This window comes from Wyeomyia smithii, chromosome 2 (genome assembly GCF_029784165.1).
Source record: "Wyeomyia smithii strain HCP4-BCI-WySm-NY-G18 chromosome 2, ASM2978416v1, whole genome shotgun sequence".
Lineage (NCBI taxonomy): Eukaryota > Metazoa > Arthropoda > Insecta > Diptera > Culicidae > Wyeomyia > Wyeomyia smithii.
Genome location: NC_073695.1, coordinates 110,366,717 through 110,387,168, shown reverse-complemented (window position 1 = coordinate 110,387,168; position 20,452 = coordinate 110,366,717). Strand labels below are relative to the sequence as shown.

General features: G+C 39.2%; 1 protein-coding gene across 4 annotated transcripts; it reads right to left on the bottom strand.

The window, feature by feature from the left end:
• Window positions 1-10,213: 10,213 nt before the first annotated feature.
• Window positions 10,214-18,799, bottom strand: LOC129722978 (nucleolar protein dao-5). 4 transcript variants are annotated; one of them, XM_055676878.1, is made up of 4 exons: window positions 18,382-18,797; window positions 16,327-17,859; window positions 13,302-13,475; window positions 10,214-11,934 (listed from the first exon to the last, which is right to left on the bottom strand). In XM_055676878.1, the coding sequence occupies exons 1-4, from the start codon at window positions 18,481-18,483 to the stop codon at window positions 11,779-11,781; spliced, it is 1,965 nt and encodes a 654-aa protein (XP_055532853.1). In that variant the 5' UTR covers window positions 18,484-18,797; the 3' UTR covers window positions 10,214-11,778. The 4 variants fall into 4 exon arrangements, with proteins under 4 accessions (XP_055532853.1, XP_055532850.1, XP_055532851.1 ...); XM_055676875.1 differs by lacking the exon at window positions 10,214-11,934 and adding an exon at window positions 12,003-13,058 and having other exon boundaries at window positions 18,382-18,799; XM_055676876.1 differs by lacking the exons at window positions 10,214-11,934; window positions 13,302-13,475 and adding an exon at window positions 12,003-13,058 and having other exon boundaries at window positions 18,382-18,799.
• Between the last annotated feature and the right edge of the window lie 1,653 nt (window positions 18,800-20,452).

The following is a 20,452-nucleotide window of genomic DNA, read 5'->3' as shown; positions in this document are numbered from 1 at the left end:
GAATCGGAATCGAAGACGAGCATGAGTAAGGAAAAAGAATTTGATTTCTTGCGTTGCGTCCGTCCTCTACTGGAGGTTTCCATCGGCAGGCATGTGCGAATGATCTGCTCAAAAGTCGCTCTACCGCCGTCATTTGCGAGAGTATTGTGGTCGCTCCATGAATGAGAGAAGAGATACAAATAAACATAAAAAAGTAATTTCCTCTTATAAAAAGCACCCACGAACATCTTACCAGATAGCTTCCAAACAATCATCTTCTGCCAGTTGCGATCATCGTCATCGTTTTGCCATTCAACTACTACATATTTTTGAATGATTGAACGGTGGGCTGAGCATTGCGATCCAATAAAAACGCCTGGTTTCAACATAGTATTCGTCAGTTGGCGCACCATTCCGCTAATTCACTAAATCACTTTAGCGGACTGGCAATTTCGCTGGCTAACAGAATTGTTAGCGTCGCTGAAAATTCGACCTTTGATATGCTTATTGCCGATTTACCAAATGCAACGGAGCGAAGTTCCGCTTAGAGAGTTTAGAAAAAGAGAATCAACTTTTTCTAGTTTCCATGTCCGAGATAAACCTTCTTCCCAACTTATTTCCGGTGCAAAAAGATACGTCCAAATTTTGATATGCAATCGTATCGGGTAAATATTATATTTTCGATGATTAACGGGAAAAGATTAGAGCCCTTTTTCATATTGTTCTATATGAAAAAGGGCTCTAATCTAATCTCTAATGGTTTATTATAAGTACTTTTTCCGAACAATTTGGTTGGATAACAGCTTATTAAGCTTAAGGTGAACTAAATTCACTTAATAATGTTGTGCTTGTTGAGCAGTTCGTCAGATACTCAATCGGTTTGAAGTAAATAACTTTCTCTATTAGCATAAAATTATATTCCATATTATTGAAAGACTAAATAAATTGTACTCATATACAGTCATGGAGAAAAAAATAAATACACTTGCAGTGTTGGATGATTTTTCGTATTTTTGCGCACTGATTTTAATTGTTGTATGATGTGATGTTACGTCATTATGATCCGCAGACACTCTTTTTTAAAGAGGCACGGAGAAATGACTAGAGAAATTTCTTTATCGGTGATTCCGAATATTTTTTTTCGTTAGTTAGTGTTTTTAGAGTGGCGACAAAAATAAATACACTATTGAAACATATATACAAAACAATCCAAATTAGGTACATTTCTCTACATATTGTTAGCAAAGTGATTTTTTACGTTACAAAACTCACTTTCAAAACTTTGTGGCCTGTTTTTTGTTTTGTAAAGCCATATTCAATCTTCCGGGTATGTTTACCACCAGGTTTTCACGAGTAGAAGCTGAACTAGCATATCACGCTGCCTGTCCGACGTTCCATAAGTCTGTTTTATTCTTTGGATGATGCTTTGCAACCTAGACTTTCCCAATCTTCCACAGAATTTCTAAAGGATTAAAACTAGGAGTCTGCGCTGGTCAAACTAATAATTTTATATTTTCGTTTAAAAATCATCTTTGTGTTTTTAATGCTGTATGTTTAGGATCGTTACTCTCCAACTAAGAAGCATGTTTTCTTTGGTATACGGAAGCATTGCGCTACGTAAAATATCTACACAGTCGTTAGTATACATAGTCTATGTTATAAAATCAATGGGTTCCATACCAGCATTAGAAAACAGTAGTACACCGTTTTGTGGTCACTTCCAAATTTTACTACTTTCGTGGTTAATTGTGCGTTGAAGGCAGTATTCACCGGTCTTCTCACCAGCTGCTGACCGTTTGAACCAAAAAGGTTAAATTTCGACTCATCCGACCAAAACACGATGTGCCATTTAGCTGCACCCTAGTCTAAAAACTTTTTAGAAAATTCGGTTCTTGCCAAAATGTGTCGCTTTTGAAGTAGAATAAAGTTTCCTGTGTACCTAGGTGGTCGATTTTGCTTCCATATGCCGAAGAAAACATGCCACTTTGCTGGATCTCTTTGCAGTATAACGATCCTAAACATATAGTATTGAAAACACGAAGATGATTTTCAAACGAAAATTTAAAATTATTAGTTTGACCAGCGCAGACTCCTAGTTTCAATCCTTCAGAAATTCCGTGGAAGATTGGGAAAGTCTAGGTTGCAAAGCATCATCCAAAGAATAAAACAGACTTATGGAACGTCGGACAGGCAGCGTGATATGCTAGTTCAGCTCGTGAAAACCTGGTGGTAAACATACCCGGAAGATTGAATATGGCTTTACAAAACAAAAAACAGGCCACCGAGTTTTGAAAATGAGTTTTGTAACGTAAAAAATCACTTTGCTAACAATATGTAGAGAAATGTAGCTAATTTGGATTGTTTTGTATATATATTTCAATAGTGTATTTATTTTTGTCGCCACTCTAAAAACACTAACTAACGAAAAAAATATTCGGAATCACCGATAAAGAAATTTCTCTAGTCATTTCTCCGTGCCTCTTTAAAAAAGAGTGTCTGCGGATCATAATGACGTAACATCACATCATACAACAATTAAAATCAGTGCGCAAATACGGAAAATCATCCAACACTGCAAGTGTATTTATTTTTTTCTCCATGACTGTATATACCATAAAATATTTACCTCAGATGAATGCACATACACACACGCGCGCGTGCTACACACACACGCACGCGCTACACACACACACGCACGCTACACACACTCCCGCGCGCTACACACACTCCCGCGTGCTATACACAGACTATCGGCAGCATCCAAACGGTTCTCAAGTCTTTCAATGATCCTTTCCAACAGATTCCAATGATCCCTAGTGCCGATCACGTCCAGCCTCGGGCTGTATTCCAACAATGATATCTGAATTAGATTACCACTAGTGGGGTCCATCTCAAATCCAAGGGAACCCGAATTGTTCGCCTTGACGTAGTAGTAAGCTTTTTTTATATTATGAGTTTGTTTGGTTTAAAACAAAAGAAGTTACAAGTGATTTACATTTGAGTTTTCATCTTTGATTTTTGTGTTTTGGTTGCTATTTTAAATTTTGCTGAAGATTTTCAAGTAGTTTTTGTAGAGCACATTAGTGACTTTGGTGTCTATTCAAGTTTTAAAAAGTAACTATCAGTGGTAAGCACCATTTCCGGGCAGGAGGGCATAACAAAATCATAAATCATCAATAACATATTTAGCTATGAGAACTTATCGTGTTATTCGAAAGATATTCACGTTTCAAACGTGCATATGAAAATATCATAAAACTTTAATATCTCGCTAAGCCCTCAATGAGATATTTGAGTTGCTTTTAAAATATCTCATTAAAAGTATGCTTTTAAGTGAAAATGTTTCGTTATTGATTATTAATATTACATTCAGTTATGCATTTAGTGTTCAATAACTTGAAAATATTTGAATAGGTCATTCTTGTGATTTTTAATGCAAATTATTGGTTTATTCTTGAAATATCAAGCTTTGCTATTCATATAGTCTTGGAGGAACAATATTTTTGGTATTATTTTTTGTTATTTTACCAACTATATAAACCATATTAAGATTGAAATGAGGTGTATTTTCAATATCTGGTTGTGATATTAGGTAGTAGTCCTAGATAAGTGACTTCGGAAAACCACTCAACCCCTGTACCGTTCATGGCCACAACCAGGGATTGTCGATGGAGAAACATAATTGTTTGGGCTTCGGAAGCATTGATTTTAATTTCTAAGGTGTAAGCGTGTTCGACAAGGGCGTCCAGGCATCGCTGAAGTTTGTTGGTGATCTCACGAGGCATTCTTCCCTTGACGGCAATTACAGTGTCATCTGCGAACAGAAAGAGCACGCAGCCATCGCCTAGGTTGATCGGACAGTAGCTTGATGCCAACGCCGGATCTTTCGCGGGTTTGCGGATCGGTATGATCTTGGCTATCTTCCAAATGCTTGGATAGTAGTACAATTCCAAGCATCTGTTGAAGATAGAGCTCAACAACAACCCTGTTGCTGAGCTTTTTTAAGACCATATTGAAGAACCCATCAAACCCCTTTATGTTCTTAGTACTCATCAGCGCTGTGCAAACCTGTTCTGCTGTAATTTTATTTTCTTGATGAACGCTACAAGGGGAGCTGTGGAGGTTGCGGACGCACTGCCCACCTGGTCTTCCGTTGAACTAGCCATGGTCGAGCCAAGCAAATGCGATGAGGCAATGTGATCACTTACCGCATTCGCTCTCTCGACCGGCGCAGCAAGAAGCCTCCCTCCGACCCTGAGGGGAGGAACCGGTTTGGGGTGCGATTTCAGCACCTTGGCTCCTTTCCAGAATGGCCTGCAACGGTCGTCCAAACTTTGGACTACATGTCCGAAATTTTCATTCCGGAGTGAGACCGTTCTGAAAACAATTTGCCTGTTCAGATCAGCCCCCTCGAGCTTAATGTCCAGACCCCTGGTCCTGTGGAACTGGCATCTACGCACAATCCGAAATCTAATTAACAGCCGGATATGGAAATCAATAGCAAGGAACTTACCCAACCCCGTGTACAAACCATGCTGGAAGAGTTGGCAACCGTCCTGATTTTGCTGATAATTTCGCCAAGCCTCGTGCCGAGGATTCAGGTCTCCCCCAACGACGAAGCGGCAGTTGGTCCTGGTGATGGTTGCCAGGTCGTTCTTTAACTGGATGGCTGTACCGTTGCTGATTTTTCACTGGCGAAGACAGAAGACGACGATGAATCGGATCAACCCGGTTTTTGATTTGACCTCCACACTACGGGCTTCATTGATGGCGGTGTGCGGCAAGATGTTGTATTTGATCCTTTGATCCCCTTCCTGACGATGATCGCGATCCAAGGGGGGGGGGGGCTGGAGTTCCAGGAGACTATGGAGAGGGGCTTAGGATCCATACTGGATGTTGCGACATACACGAAGAGCATTGGTCATGCTGCTAAAAATTTTCAGCTGCTCATCCGCAGAGTACTTCTCGGACTCAGAGCTCGGTGGTATTGTTGTATGTGGACGCCAGTAGCCAAAGGTGAGGTGACCGTTGACCGCCGGATTGTGAGTGTGGAAAATCAGCTTGCGCACGCGTACTTGATTGTCTTGTTTGCTGGGAGCGACGCAGAGGAGGAAAGTCTTCCACCCTGAAGACTTTCGGTTGGTTTGTGTTTCTGCCTACCCGGTTGATTGTTTGACGAGGCTTGTTTGCGGATATGCTTGAAGCTATCCCTTTTTGGGTATTGTCGATCAGAGCCCTGATAATCCCATCCACAATTCGCACACTTAAACTGAACAGCACTGGCACCATCCACGGGGCAGTCCGATGTGGTGTGGTCCTTGGCGCAGATGTTGCAACGCGGTTTGATGTTGTAGTTCCGGGTACCATGACCGAAATTAAGGCACCCCTGACACTGCGCAACGTCCCGACGGCTACCTCGATAGGGCTCCCAACGGATGATGATCGAGAACAGAGAGCGGATTGCTCGCAGTACGCTTAGCGTGACTGCCCCTTTTGGAAAATGAGCCAGAAATAGGCAATCTGGTTATTTTCTTTCGTTTTCGTTCTTGCGTAGACAGCAATTGGGACCAATATGTACCGATCCTTGATTTTGGCTCAGATCAGCTTGGGATGAGCTTCTCTCCATGCTGAATGTCCTTTTATAGCGTCACTCAATATGGAGAACTTGGATGATTGGGGGAAGAACTAATCACGTGCAGGCATCTCTGCTTCCTTTCTACGTCGCTGACGCGAGTGATGAATGCGATGTCAAATGGCTGTCATTGATAGCCAATAATTGAATGCGTGACACCATTTCACCTATGTTTTTGATGTCTGCGTTAGGGAAATAATCCAATCGTATGGAAAATTTATTTGGTTATTCAGGCTTGAAACTTTTCCGTGATTTTCACGGAGTAATAAGAAAATGGTAATTAAAATAATCATGTTATACAAATCTTGTAGATTTTAACTATTCAACGGTATATTAACTATTGAAATCGGTACAATTGTTTGACAGCTTTTCGCAACTGAAAACCATCATTCCGCCTACCAAAACGTTACATGTCCTTTTCAGTTTTTACAGAATGTATAGTGAAGAAACAGAATGTATTGACAGTATAGTAAAGAAAAACGTAGTCCCATGTCAAAAATATCATCTAACAATGTTGAAATGTGAAAAAGATTCTGATTGAATCTTAGTAAATGGACAAAAAATGACAAGCACTCGGAGGCTATTGCCCTTCTATAAATTTGTATTTTTTAAGAATTTACTCTTTCGATATTATAACCGTTGCAAAAATGTTCAATTCTGGTTGAGTAACCATATTCATGGATTGAACTGTTAATAATCATCAGCAGCCGCATTCCAGTTTTTCCTTGATTGCACACGAATAGATATTGTGTACAATGATAAACACCAGCGGCACACTGCTCCCAGGGATGCCACATCATTAATTAATCAACATTAATCTGTATTTTACAGATTTTTGGCCCAAGTAACGGTGCAGAATCTGGGTATACAGATATACAGATTTTTGTCGAAAAGTACAGATTTACAGATTTTTCGAAATTGACATTAATTTTTAAAAACAATCCAAATTTTATTTCATTAAATATTAAGCAAATTGAACATATTTTCAACTTCTCACACGTTTTAAGCTTAAAATTTTGTTTATGTACCATAAAAACTTAAAAAATACAAAGTTCTTTATGTTTAAATAATACAGATTTTTTTTACAGATATTTTTGTTCCAGATACAGATGCTCAGATTTTTTCAAGGGAAAACACAGATTTAAATGTGGCAACCCTGACTGCTCCACCTGTACTGTACGGTAAAGTTGCCTTTACCAGTATGTTTTCTTTCAAGACATCAGTTTTAATTAGGTTTCAACACCGACAAATTGTTTCAAGAAAGAGAGCTGTTTCAAGCTTTTCGTAAAACCTTAACCTTCGAGGCATCAAATAAGTCTAAGTTTATGAAAGCAAACAATAATTGACCTAATGGGACAAGGTGGCGGTTATTTTTTTTTTTTTCAAAGAGAGCAGGTTGCAGCGGGGGAGCTCTTTTGTCAAGGCCTGCTTCTGTTCCAATTGATTCATAACTCGCACGCTTTCAGACGAGGGTAGCCAATGTCGGTCGGATAGGCACTGTTGACGTTTGAGTATGAATCAATTAGCAAATAAATTGAAATATAAGGTAAAAACAAATGAAAGGTTTGATTGACTCACCTTGTGACAGCTAGTCTATTTAGTACCTCATTCCGTTGCGGTGTGTTGTAGTTCTTGTAGAAGTCGTCTTGTTGGTTTGTTGTAGAGTACTGTTTGGTCATCGATTGACCTGGGTGGATGAATTGCTGCTTATTCTTCGAAATTTGTTCGTATCGCTAATGTATTTAGCTACTACGATTGCCGTTCCTCCACCCTGCCTGTCTCGGAAGTATCCTTCTGTGTTGGCATTGAACCAGATATAGTTTTTTTGTCTCTATTGTGCATTGTGCCAAACGGGTTTCCTGCAATACTATTATCGCATAGCTATTGTTAGCGAATTGATCATCCATTGCATTCCGTTTCGCTTCGTCCGAGCATCCTCTTGCATTCCAGCTTGCGATAGTCAATATGTCTCTGTTTTGGGTGAATCGAGTGGATTCTTTAGACTCCATTCTCGATCCTAAGGTTAATTGTGACATGTTCGCACCTGCGTTTTTTTGAACTTCAGTAATGTATGAGCTTGGAGGATTTAGTCCTTGATTGTTGGAGCTGTTTCTATTCTGGTTGCAGTTAGAGGTAAGTTTTTGCAGAACGCTATCATAGTGGTTCCTAGACAGGGTCCTCCTGCTCCTGATCCCCGTTTATACGCTATTCTCAGTAGTCCGTATGCTCTGTAGGTGTTGTCAAACGCTATAATGGGACCGTCTTCATGGTAGATGTCAATTTTTTTCTGAAGATTTCTACTGCCGCTGCTATGGTTTCTTCTCCGCCCCATTCATTAGTCTCAGCTAGGCGTTCAAGGAACTTCGCAATCCTTACTTCCGAAGTTGCACCCAAGTGTGTCATTTCTTCTGTAGTAACTGCTAAGGACTCCCTGAAGTTTGCCATGTGGTTCGTTATATGCTCCACAACCGCTCTTCGTAGTTCCATGATTTTCATTAGGTATTCTTGTGTACCTATTTGCGTGTTATATTCTTGTAGCACTAGCGCTGAGAACAAACCGTTATATCTCATGTGCTCCATTTCGTATTATCGTAGCTTTCGTAATCTCAGAGACAATTGTCGTGGGAGAAAGAGAGATGAATAAAATAATTAATATGATGTTACAAGCGGTAATGTTTTTAAGACGTGGCCATTCAGTATTGTTCGACGGATGCCAGAGCATCATCAGGTGATCCTTGCAAGCGCCACAATTCGTTCTGGCACTGCATGTGATGACTCGTGTGCCCGGTCTTCTATACTAGATCATGCGTGTTCAAGTCAAGTCGATGAACCCCACGACTCATTTAGTTGACTCTGTGGTTCTCCGGCTCGGCCACATCCCGCGCGACATTTCATATAGACAGGTCACAAGAATCCATGACAGAGGGTCATCACTGCCGAGCGGATTGTCTACCGTTTGTTCTGTAGACTTGTCCAGAGAATGAATATTTTAGGTTTTAAGTTCAGAATAATTATTATATAGTGAGGATGCAGCTTGACAGAGTGTCGAAGTAACGTATGCTACCCGCTTTTTAACAATGTGACCAGGGATATCTATGATATTGTTCAATGCTCGTCAGTGGCGACCCACTGTCATCGCTTAAGTTGGTAGAACGCGCCCAGACCCTTACTGAACCAAAGGGCAGGGGGGACGAGGTGGCGGTTATTTTTATACTGATATAGAGGATATCACAATAAATGGTTGGTGTCTGTTCATGTCGTCTGTGCTGGGCATGTGATTGGTTTATTGTTAACGTAAATTTGTCCTTGGAGCTTTTAATCAATTTTTACTGCTGAGCAATGAAATAATAATGATAACTGGTCCAACATTTTATCTATCCAACAACATATTGGTTATTGTTATCCATCATGTGAATATGCTGTTATCACAGACAACAGACCTGCCATTCGATGACGATTTCATCGACTAGAAAAATAACGATTATTTTGAAATTTTGCTTAGTGGGCAATAACGCCGCTAGTGTTGCTATAAGTAAGTGTGCACATTCATTATCAAAGACAAAAACCGTCAGTAATGCCGCTGGTGTTTATTTAAGCAAGCGTGCACGTCCATTATTGCTCCCAACTTCATTGAGTCAATGGAGTTGTCAAGTTTCTTGATAAAAATAGATTGCATATAGTAAAAGTAAATACTAGAAAGTTAGAATAATATAAAAACAGGATAACTTATAGTAGTTTTTCCGGTCATTAAGCAAAATGCTCGTAGAAATTTCGATTTTACTACCACTATCCAGTGGTGGGCACCATTCCGCTAATTCGCTAATTAGCGACACTAAAATTCAGTTAGCGATTTCGCTAATTTTTGAGCTGGTTAGCGAAAGCTTGAAATTATGACAACTTTGGTTCTACTTTTTCGATTCAGATAATAATTGAATTTCTATGAAAACATTCCAAAGAGTATCTATTTTCAATGCAAGCTAAATAACTGTTGTTATTCTTGTTTTTACAAAATCAAATATGAATACCGTTTCGTGAACCTCTTATTGTAAATACTTAGCTTTAAAAAGTAATTGTTTTCGTTTGTTTAACCAAAAAAGATCAAAGTGGTCCAAATCTTACAAAACACGAGCAATAAATATAGTGATATGACTATTTACATATTAAAAAGTTAGCGATTAGCGAAAGTTCCGCTAATGTGGGTTTAGCGTTTAGCGATTATCGAGCTAAATTTTCCGGTTAGCGGCTTAGCGATTAGCGTCGCTAAATTTTCGTTTAGCGGTGCCCACCACTGCCACTATCCCTGCGGCGTCATCTCTTAGCATTGAACATTGTTTTCGGGTGTCCAATTTTAACATCTTTTGCTTGCAGTAGCCTGGAAAGATTCCATTTTGATCGTTGGCGATTTACACGTGCTTTCGAACAGAGTTTTACTTCCTTTTTCAGTATTTAGACCATTCTAACTCAAAGCCTTTCCAATCAGAAGAGCATAACTGCATAATTCTAGCCTGTTGTAGAGCTAGGAGCCTGTTGGAGAGCTACGCATCAATTATTAAGAGTTAATGTATGTGATATCGCAGTTAGTAGAAGAAAGGAAAACAAATCTTAACGTATGAATATCTTTTATTTTCGTTCAAACTTTTGATGACACTGCTAGGTTGAAAAAATCATGAATATTTACCTAATACAAAGGTATTTCGTGTACGAATAATCAATACATGGAAAAAATAATTTATAAAAATAATAAAAGCATTCTTACCATGTGACATCCATCTAATCATCAAATTTTATGGAATTAACAGATTTGTCGATGAATCCTCCTCGGTAGCCACTTCTTTTCTTTTTCGTTTTTTCATGACGGAATGATTTGCCCCGAGTGTGCTTTAATATTTCATTTGCTCTCTCACCGAAAGATCCACGTGCATTTTTCTGTACGAATTTTAAAACAATTTTATGATACAGTTTAGAATAAGCGTTCTTCAAATGAAACCACTAGATAAGGATACAACTAGATTATATTTCTGCGAAGAATAAAGCATAGCCTATAATTAGAGCGTATTCCATGCTGCTTATTTTCACACGAGGTGCCGTGTATCTTATGGTTTCGTTTGAAGAATGCTTAACAGATAAGCATATCGATTACTGAAGAGAGGGTGGAAGAGATGTAGAGACTAACGATATACTTTTTAAAAACTAGGTATATTAACTTCACAGCTTTTGTGAAATAACCAACACTACATTCAACTAGAATTTCGCTAATTTTTGAGCTGGTTAGCGAAAGCTTGAAATTATGACAACTTTGGTTCTACTTTTTCGATTCAGATAATAATTGAATTTCTATGAAAACATTCCAAAGAGTATCTATTTTCAATGCAAGCTAAATAACTGTTGTTATTCTTGTTTTTACAAAATCAAATATGAATACCGTTTCGTGAACCTCTTATTGTAAATACTTAGCTTTAAAAAGTAATTGTTTTCGTTTGTTTAACCAAAAAAGATCAAAGTGGTCCAAATCTTACAAAACACGAGCAATAAATATAGTGATATGACTATTTACATATTAAAAAGTTAGCGATTAGCGAAAGTTCCGCTAATGTGGGTTTAGCGTTTAGCGATTATCGAGCTAAATTTTCCGGTTAGCGGCTTAGCGATTAGCGTCGCTAAATTTTCGTTTAGCGGTGCCCACCACTGTCACTATCCCTGCGGCGTCATCTCTTAGCATTGAACATTGTTTTCGGGTGTCCAATTTTAACATCTTTTGCTTGCAGTAGCCTGGAAAGATTCCATTTTGATCGTTGGCGATTTACACGTGCTTTCGAACAGAGTTTTACTTCCTTTTTCAGTATTTAGACCATTCTAACTCAAAGCCTTTCCAATCAGAAGAGCATAACTGCATAATTCTAGCCTGTTGTAGAGCTAGGAGCCTGTTGGAGAGCTACGCATCAATTATTAAGAGTTAATGTATGTGATATCGCAGTTAGTAGAAGAAAGGAAAACAAATCTTAACGTATGAATATCTTTTATTTTCGTTCAAACTTTTGATGACACTGCTAGGTTGAAAAAATCATGAATATTTACCTAATACAAAGGTATTTCGTGTACGAATAATCAATACATGGAAAAAATAATTTATAAAAATAATAAAAGCATTCTTACCATGTGACATCCATCTAATCATCAAATTTTATGGAATTAACAGATTTGTCGATGAATCCTCCTCGGTAGCCACTTCTTTTCTTTTTCGTTTTTTCATGACGGAATGATTTGCCCCGAGTGTGCTTTAATATTTCATTTGCTCTCTCACCGAAAGATCCACGTGCATTTTTCTGTACGAATTTTAAAACAATTTTATGATACAGTTTAGAATAAGCGTTCTTCAAATGAAACCACTAGATAAGGATACAACTAGATTATATTTCTGCGAAGAATAAAGCATAGCCTATAATTAGAGCGTATTCCATGCTGCTTATTTTCACACGAGGTGCCGTGTATCTTATGGTTTCGTTTGAAGAATGCTTAACAGATAAGCATATCGATTACTGAAGAGAGGGTGGAAGAGATGTAGAGACTAACGATATACTTTTTAAAAACTAGGTATATTAACTTCACAGCTTTTGTGAAATAACCAACACTACATTCAACTAGAATTTCCGATTATGGAAATTCAGATTTATAAACACCTTCATCTCAATAATCGATATGAAGAAGAAAGTAGAAACCACAGTTCTATCCTCTTGCTTGTAACAAATAAAAATCATATCGTAAGAGGTTTCAGTTCTAAACACTTGTAGCATTTCAAATTTCTAGCGAAGTTGTTACGTCTGCATTTGGAACAGCTCCAATCTCCCGCTTTTTTCGTTTTCTCAATGGGCGTGCTTTGCTCTATTTTACTGCTGTTTTTGATCAGAGGACCATTATTGAGACAAATCACACATTTCAATTTCCTTATGTTATTATCGTGATTACAGGACTCACAGTTCCAAATTAACCTTTTCACTTTACAATTTACGCATCGTAGCCGAGATGCAAAGTTTAGCATTTCACAATTTTTGCAGTACCACTGGCCGTAAGCTGCTTCCCTCTTTCGTTGTCCACATTTATAACAACCTTTTCGATGGGCATAATTTACAGCAGAACATGCTTTACAGTCCCATTCGCCATCCAAACGTACGTTCTCTGGGTTTGGGTTATTAGCCTTGCATTTGACACAGTTCTTAGCTTCACGAAAATTGATGCACTCACAGTCCGGACAGACCCAGCTTAACTCCAGTTTTTGTTTGAATGCAGCGATATCTTTGAAAGTGTCACATTTTGAACAGAATCTATCAAGCTTTTCGTTAACGGTTTGGCAAACCAAGCATTTCCATTCGGAAAATCGCAGTTGTTTCTGTTTAGGTACTTTCTCCACTTCAGTGTACTCCGCTTTTTTGGCAAAGGATATGAACAGCGGCTGAAACCATCATTAAATAAGAAAAAAAATTTAATCATCACACAAAAAGAAACGTGCTATATCAGTAAGTGTGCTACTTCTTAGTCAAGACAAGCATAGATCTTCACTACCGTTTGCACTGATTGAATTCTTTTTGCGCAATGATTTAAATTTAAAATTCACTTCTATTACGATAGATTTTTTTATCAAGCAAGAGGATGACAGTTATCAAACGTGTAGATCAAGAACTAGTAGCACACTTACCTTTGCTTCATATGAATTGTCACGCAATCGATCATCTATCTCAATGCGTTCCTCTTGAATGCGACGGAACCGGTTTATACCCCGCTTTTCATCGCTATTCAATGGTTTTTTATTAGCACTTCCGGCGCTGTTCGACTGCACTGTGAATTGATGTTTGTTTGGTGGAGTAGAAAACTATAAAAATACATTTTATGAATCAATTAGATCATATTAGTTTTTTTAAAGGACTAGTATTTTCAAGGAATAAAAGTAAGTAGGTACTATTTATTTGAGTTCAAAATAAATGAATGCTTTTTATCGAAGGCAAAGTACGAAGGCGAGTACTTTTAAAGATGTAAGGGGCCTATTACAGAAGACGAGGTGAGCGGCAAGTCAATCGTCTTATCAACTTTGGTATTACAGATGGCGAGTCGGCTGGGTTTTGGACGAGTCGAGTAGCTCGTCTGCGAAACTACTCGACTCGTTCGTGAGTCAGCTTTCATCAACCAGGTTTCACTCGCGTTCCGTAATAGAACATTCTGCTCACCTCGTCGGTGACTGGAGACGAGGCGAGTTGCTAGTCGCTTCTTCTGTAATGGGGCCCTAGCATCATTAAGAACTAACTGGAAAATTTAAAGAACCCTTATTCATAGAGTAGTCTTCTTTGATCATAAAAATACCATTTATTTAAATCCAATATATTTCATTAATATAATGTTTGCAGACAACATATGTTAGATGACAAATTTTTAATCATACTGATGTGACTGAAAAGAATGAATATGTCAATTTGAAGTTTCACCGGCACAAAGTGAAAAAAGCTGCTGATCAAGTTGTGTATAATTATTCGCAGCTATTAAAATACACTTAATATTTTTCTGTGTAGTCTTGAATGACATTCAAAACATGCTTTAATGCAAACATGAAGATTTTTATTCTTCAAATGTAATTTTTTTATTTGACTTAGCACCATCCCTCTCAGTAAAACTTTTGTTGCCAAAACCTGCACCACCGCGTTGCTGGCCGAACTTTCCACCTCCTCTGCCTCCTCTACCGCCTCCACCAAAACTTTTACGCTGTCCTCCTTTATCGCCTCCACCATTAGGGTTGGGGTTTTGGCACTTAAAGCACGAGAACCTGCTTGGGAAATTTGAGAAATTGCATTCAGGGCAATCCCAATTTCCACCCGTGCCGTTCGGGTTTGCAGTGGTACATTTGAAGCAAGATCCTCGCCTGGCGAAATTTGAAACGCCACAGCTTGGGCACTCCCAATCTGCAGGAAATTGTTTGTTGCCTCCATTTTCTCCACCGAAACTATTGCGTCCTCCTCCACCACTTCCATTTGCAGCATTGGGTGTTTTGCACTTGAAACAAAACCGCCGACCAGGGAAATTTTTGAACCCACAGGAACATTCCCAGTCGTTAGAATCATCTGCATTTTTATTGAATGCCTTACACTGTTTACATGACCGCATATCCGCATCATTACTTGTGTTACATTTCTCACACTCCCATGCTGGCCCATCCTTTCTACTGTTTTGCCTGTTGTTGAAACCGCCAAACGATTTCCTTTCGCCTTTATCATGTCGCGTATCCTGAGGTGGGTCGATCAAATATTTGTCAAACGTAAACATATAAAAAGAAAGGAAAGAAATGGAGAAACGTTAGCACACTCGGTTCACTGAAATGGAAGCTTAAAAATCGATTTTCTTAAAATAGCAAAAAAAGAAACATCATGAACACTTAACGATATTTTAATGCCCGGTGCTCTATTTTCTCTATTTCTTTCCTTCTTAAAGCGGAAGAAGAGCATCGGAAATAGTAGTATCTACGTGTAGATTGATGTTATGTGTGGAACGTTTGTCAACAACGCGGCTATCAATTAACCACATTGAGTAAACAACTGATCCACTGGATTGTTTTAGGAGAATCAATTAAACGCAAAATGCAGAATATTACACAAAGCATTCCTGAACATCTCCTGTATCGCTAAGTTAACTATAGCACAATATTATGTGTGTTTTCGACTACAAGACGAAAAAGCGATTGCAATATTATGATACTCAAAATCGGAACAAACTTAACAACTCATTGCGCAAAATAAAATATGAAAAGGTGAATATATGAAAATATAGTTCAATTATTCAATGTAATCACAGAACAGATAACGCTATTCTATTTTGTGACGGTCTACATATTGTCTACAAGGTAGGTCGCCAACAACCGAAAATCGTTGTTTATGATGTAGGTATTCCAATCACCTATTCATTAATAATGCAAATTCAAACAAATCCAAATTAAATATTCGGTTATCAAAAAAAAAACAACCAATTTATTGATATACACATTCATTCTCGGTTTTAAACAACAAGGGTATTCATATCAAGCTTGTATTCAAATACCCAGCCGTAAAAATACTCACGTTCATTGACGAGTAATGAAAGATACACAGTTTAAGGCTGGGTGTTTGTATACGAGCTCGACGTGAAGACCCCCAATATATAGAATTCAAGCTGCACAAAGGTGGTATCAATTTGATTACGTAACTCTGTAAATCCAAAATTACCACAGCGAAAATTTTTCGCAAATCAATCGTTTTTGTAACGGAACATTATTCTTAATACTCGCGATGTGCGATGCTGGTCTAGCAAGTTAGCTATCGTATGTTGAGTTTCAGGCGGGAGAGACTGAGAGTTCAATAGATTTTAGAACTAACCCCTCAAATGCCTTCTACATTAGGCGTTGGCTAAGTCGCGTCAAACAAAACATAAATTTTACAATGTAGGCAATATCATTTTTTGGCCCCTATAACAGAAGACTACGCAAGCAACTCGCCTCGCCGCAGTCACTGTCGAGGCGAGCAAAATATTGTATTATGAAACGCGAAGACGAGCTATTCGTCCAAAATCCAGCCGACTCACCATAATAGTGAACATAACAAAACCCTGCATTTCGCCATTGTCAGACAAACAATGCATTATCGTAAATATTTTTCATCCTTCTAGTGTTAAGTATAAATCTAAGATATAAAATTATATGTTCTTACCTTGTTATAGTTATTACTTTCGCCTGCTTTCACGAAGTTATTATAGTTTGGTTTTTTAGCAGGTGGTTCCTCCTCGTCTCCTTCATTTTCATGATGTGCCTTTCTCTTATCGGTTTTGGTCACTGGTTGCTTTTTCAAAACTGGTTTTTCTTCCGGTTCATCGTCTGAAGAACTTTTATCCGAATCATCTTTCTCGGCCTTTGGGGCAACAACGAGGGCCTTCTTTTTAGGCGACTGTTCTTCTTCTTCATCGCTGTCATCAGATTCTTCACTTGACGATGCCTGTTTCTGCTGTGATGGAGCAGCTCTTTTAACTGCCGGTTTAGTATTAGCTGGTGTTTCTTCTTCTGATGATGATTCATCACTAGATTCTTGCTGATTTTTTGTTTTAACAGATGTTGCTTGCTTCTTGTTCTCTACTGTTTTTGCAGGAGGCGTTTCCTCCTCCGAACTAGAATCGTCGGAAGATTCCTTTTTATTCGCGACGACGGTTTTAGCCGGTGTTTGTTTCTTCACTACTGGTTTAACAGTTGGCGTATCATCTTCGGAACTGGAATCATCGGAAGATTCATCCTTTTTTACTGTGACAGGTTTAACTGGAGTCTTTTTGGCAACGATTTGCTTGGTTTCCTGCTCATCTTCCGAACTACTGTCTGAAGACGATTCCTGCTTCTTGGATACTGCTACTTTAGCAGTACTAACGGGCAATTTAGCAGTGGTTTTTTTCGTCGTTTTATCATCAGAATCGTCTGAATCGGACTCGCTGTCACTCGTTTCGGGTTTTTTGGTAACCGGGGTACCCTTAGTAACCTTTACCTGAACTGGTGCTGCATTTTTAGGTGTTTCTTCTTCAGATGAACTGTCTTCACTTGACGATTGCTTCTTACCCACAGGGGTTTTTGCTTGTACATTTTTTTTCGCAGCAGGTGTAGCCTTTGCTGGAAGTTTCGCCTGTTGTACTTTTAACGGTGTCTTGGCTGAAACTTGTTCTTCTTCGTCGGAAGAGGAATCTTCACTACTAGAGGCAGCTTTAACTGGCGCAGTTTTCTTTGCAGCTGGTGTACTCTTTGCAGCAGGTGTACTCTTCGCTGCAAGTTTCGTCTGAGTTGCTTTTACAGGTGTTTTAGTTGGAACAGTTTCTTCTTCAGATGAAGAATCTTCACTGGAAGATTTTTTGTCCTGTGGTTGAGCTACAGCTTTTGCGGGTGTTTTTGCCGGTGTTGGCGCGGCTTTTGTTTTTGACGTTTTTGAAACAGGTTGTTCCTCCTCAGATGAACTGTCTTCTGAACTTGATTCCTGCTTTTGTAATCCGTTTCCATTTAGCTTCGCGTTTGATTTTACTGCTGGAGTCGGTTTTCCATTAGTCAATGATTTCTTTACCGGTGTTTTAAATTGATTCACCTCTTCTTCGGAAGAATCTTCTTCTGAGCTTGATTTATCGGCTGTTTTGGATATGCAAATTTCCTTTTTACCTTTATCTTTGTACCAGCCTAGAATTTCCTCTAAACGAGGAGATCCTTTCGTAAGTACCGGCTGCAAAAAGAAAAAAAAGCATTGGTTCCATTAGATGAAATATTTTCAAGTTATTTAATTATAAAGGAGCATGCATAAATGACGTAGCTTTTTCAGGTTAAAAATTAAGTCTTAAGACTCGTACTACTATCGTACTATCAAAATCCATTGCTATGAATGGCAGTTCCGCTCAAATTTATTTATAAATTCAAATAATTTATCAAAATAGGTACCATTTATTTCGACGCACATTTTCTGATCATCCATTCAAGGTCACTTCCAATCAATACATCCGAGTGTGTACAATTAAATGTATTAAATTCATTTTGCGACTGCATTCATACATTATAGAATCATTTATGAACAAACCTACAATTGTGTACTAAATGATGAAAACACAAATCGAAGAACTGCCCGCTTTAACATTTTACTCAAAACGTGTCTCAAAACACGTGTTTTCTAGAGTTCATACGGGTTGATGTTTAAAAACATAAATGCATTTGTACTCATATTTCCATGGAAATAATACTCATAACTACTCACCGAACTAAACTTTTTCTGATACACTTCGGCAAATGTTCTATCTTTTCGGGAAAGATAATCCAGAACGACTGCTCTTACGACAGATTCTTCCACGGCAGCCATTTTTGTCACAAATTAATAAGACCAACACACAACGCGACGTCTGCACTTCACTACTCTTATCCCTTACCAATCACTACCACGACAGAAAACCGGCAAAATCTTATGCTTTGGTTTCAGAAAACACAAGCAGTTTCGAGGTTTACTTTACAATGCTTGATTCTTAACAAGCCACCTTGTCACAAACACGTTTTATTTCAATGAGCCGGGAGAAAACCCACGTGCTACTCGCTGCAGTATTGTTTTGGAATGCCTCAGTCTTCCAATCCAAAAGCATGCGAAGTGAAAAACGAAATCGCAAACACGAGTTTATATTATTTCGCACTTTTACGTTGGCAGTGGGTTTAGGCGATCCTATTATCGATACTTTCGTTGATTTCATGGCTTGCGACAAGACGCCATTCGCAACTAGACTACACTGAAAATAATTCTCACGTTTATGCCAAATGCTCTTTACACATGAATCGATTTTATTAGAATTTACGGTATTTTGACGTCTTTTGTATTAAGGGATTTACCCAAAACTCAAAGGCAATCAAAGGAATCAAAGGCCGCGCTGAGTTGCCAGATTTATGCTGTTCTCATTTGCATGAACCTTCATTGTTAAAGAATCAGGAAAATCCTTGAAGAAATCACTGCTGGGGACAGTGGAGACTAAAAAGGTTTACTAATCACCAGAGGAAAATCTATTGGATCATATACTCACTTCGTGGTTTCAGTTTTAAGCATTATGATATTAATCTATATTAGAGTAATCCGTAAACCTGGCACCCCCGACGTCGCCGGTCTCTCGTGCCTACTGTTTAACATTGCCCTGGAAGGTGTCATTAGAAGAGCGGGGATTAACACGAGTGGCACGATATTCCAAAAGTCGGTTCAACTGTTTGGTTTCGCCGACGATATTGACATTGTGGCTCGGACCTTTGTGAAGATGGCGGATACGTACATCGTACTAAAGGCTGAAGCCAAACGGATTGAACTGGTCATCAATGCATCGAAGACGAAGTACATGAAAAGAAGGGGTTCACGAGAGGACAGTGCTAACCTCCTACCTCGAGTTCAAATTGGTGGTGATGAAATCGAGGTGGTTGATGAGTTCGTGTATCTGGGCTCACTGGTAACTGCCGACAACGATACCAGCAGAGAAATTCAACGGCGCATTATGGCAGGAAATCGTGCATACTCTGGTCTCCGGAGGACGCTCCGATCGAGTAGAATTCGTCGCCGCACCAAGTTAACCATCTACAAGACGCTGATCAGACCGGTAGTCCTCTACGGGCATGAGACATGGACTATGCTTATGGAGGACCAACGAGCCCTTGCAGTCTTCGAGCGGAAGGTGTTGCGTACCATCTTCGGTGGGCTGCAGATGGAAAACGGAGAGTGGAGAAGGCGAATGAACCACGAACTGCAGGGACTGCTTTGGGAGCCATCTATCGTCCACACCGCTAAGATAGGCAGGTTGCGGTGGGCTGGGCATGTTGTAAGGATGTCAGACGACAGCCCGGTACAGATGGTTCTTGAAACCAATCCGTCAGGGACGAGACGGAGAGGTGCACAGCGGGCAAGGTGGATCGATCAGGTGCAAGACGACCTGCGGACCCTGTGCAGACTGCAGAGCTGGCGAACTGCAGCCATGGACCGAGTGGAATGGAGACGACTCTTACGTAAAGCAAAGGCCACACCACGGCTTGGGACTGTTTGGCAAGGTAAGGTAAGACGTCGCCTTCAGTGTGCTGCCAGAATCGAAGTTTGTTTTGATTTTGGGTTGCCAAGACAGTTAGATTTAATTTTGGCTGTTGCTTACAGTGTCCCGAGGAAAATATAATCGATTCGGCAACCAAGAAGGGCATTTGATTTCAGAGTTTCGGTTTATAGCGCGGCGAATTAGTTTCATTGAAACTCACAATATTAGACGTGATTTAGCATACACACAAAAAAAAAATTACCAAGCGAACGCGTAAAAACAACG

What these genes read in the sequence shown, in the direction of transcription:
- LOC129722978 (XM_055676875.1), bottom strand. Translation starts at nt 18,483, where the DNA reads ATGGCTGCCGTGGAAGAATCTGTCGTAAGAGCAGTCGTTCTGGATTAT. An exon ending in ATCAGAAAAAGTTTAGTTCG is followed by an intron (nt 17,860 to 18,381) that starts GTGAGTAGTTAT and finishes TTCTTTTTGCAG; the next exon opens with CCGGTACTTACGAAAGGATC. An exon ending in AAAGTAATAACTATAACAAG is followed by an intron (nt 13,476 to 16,326) that starts GTAAGAACATAT and finishes GTATTTTTATAG; the next exon opens with TTTTCTACTCCACCAAACAA.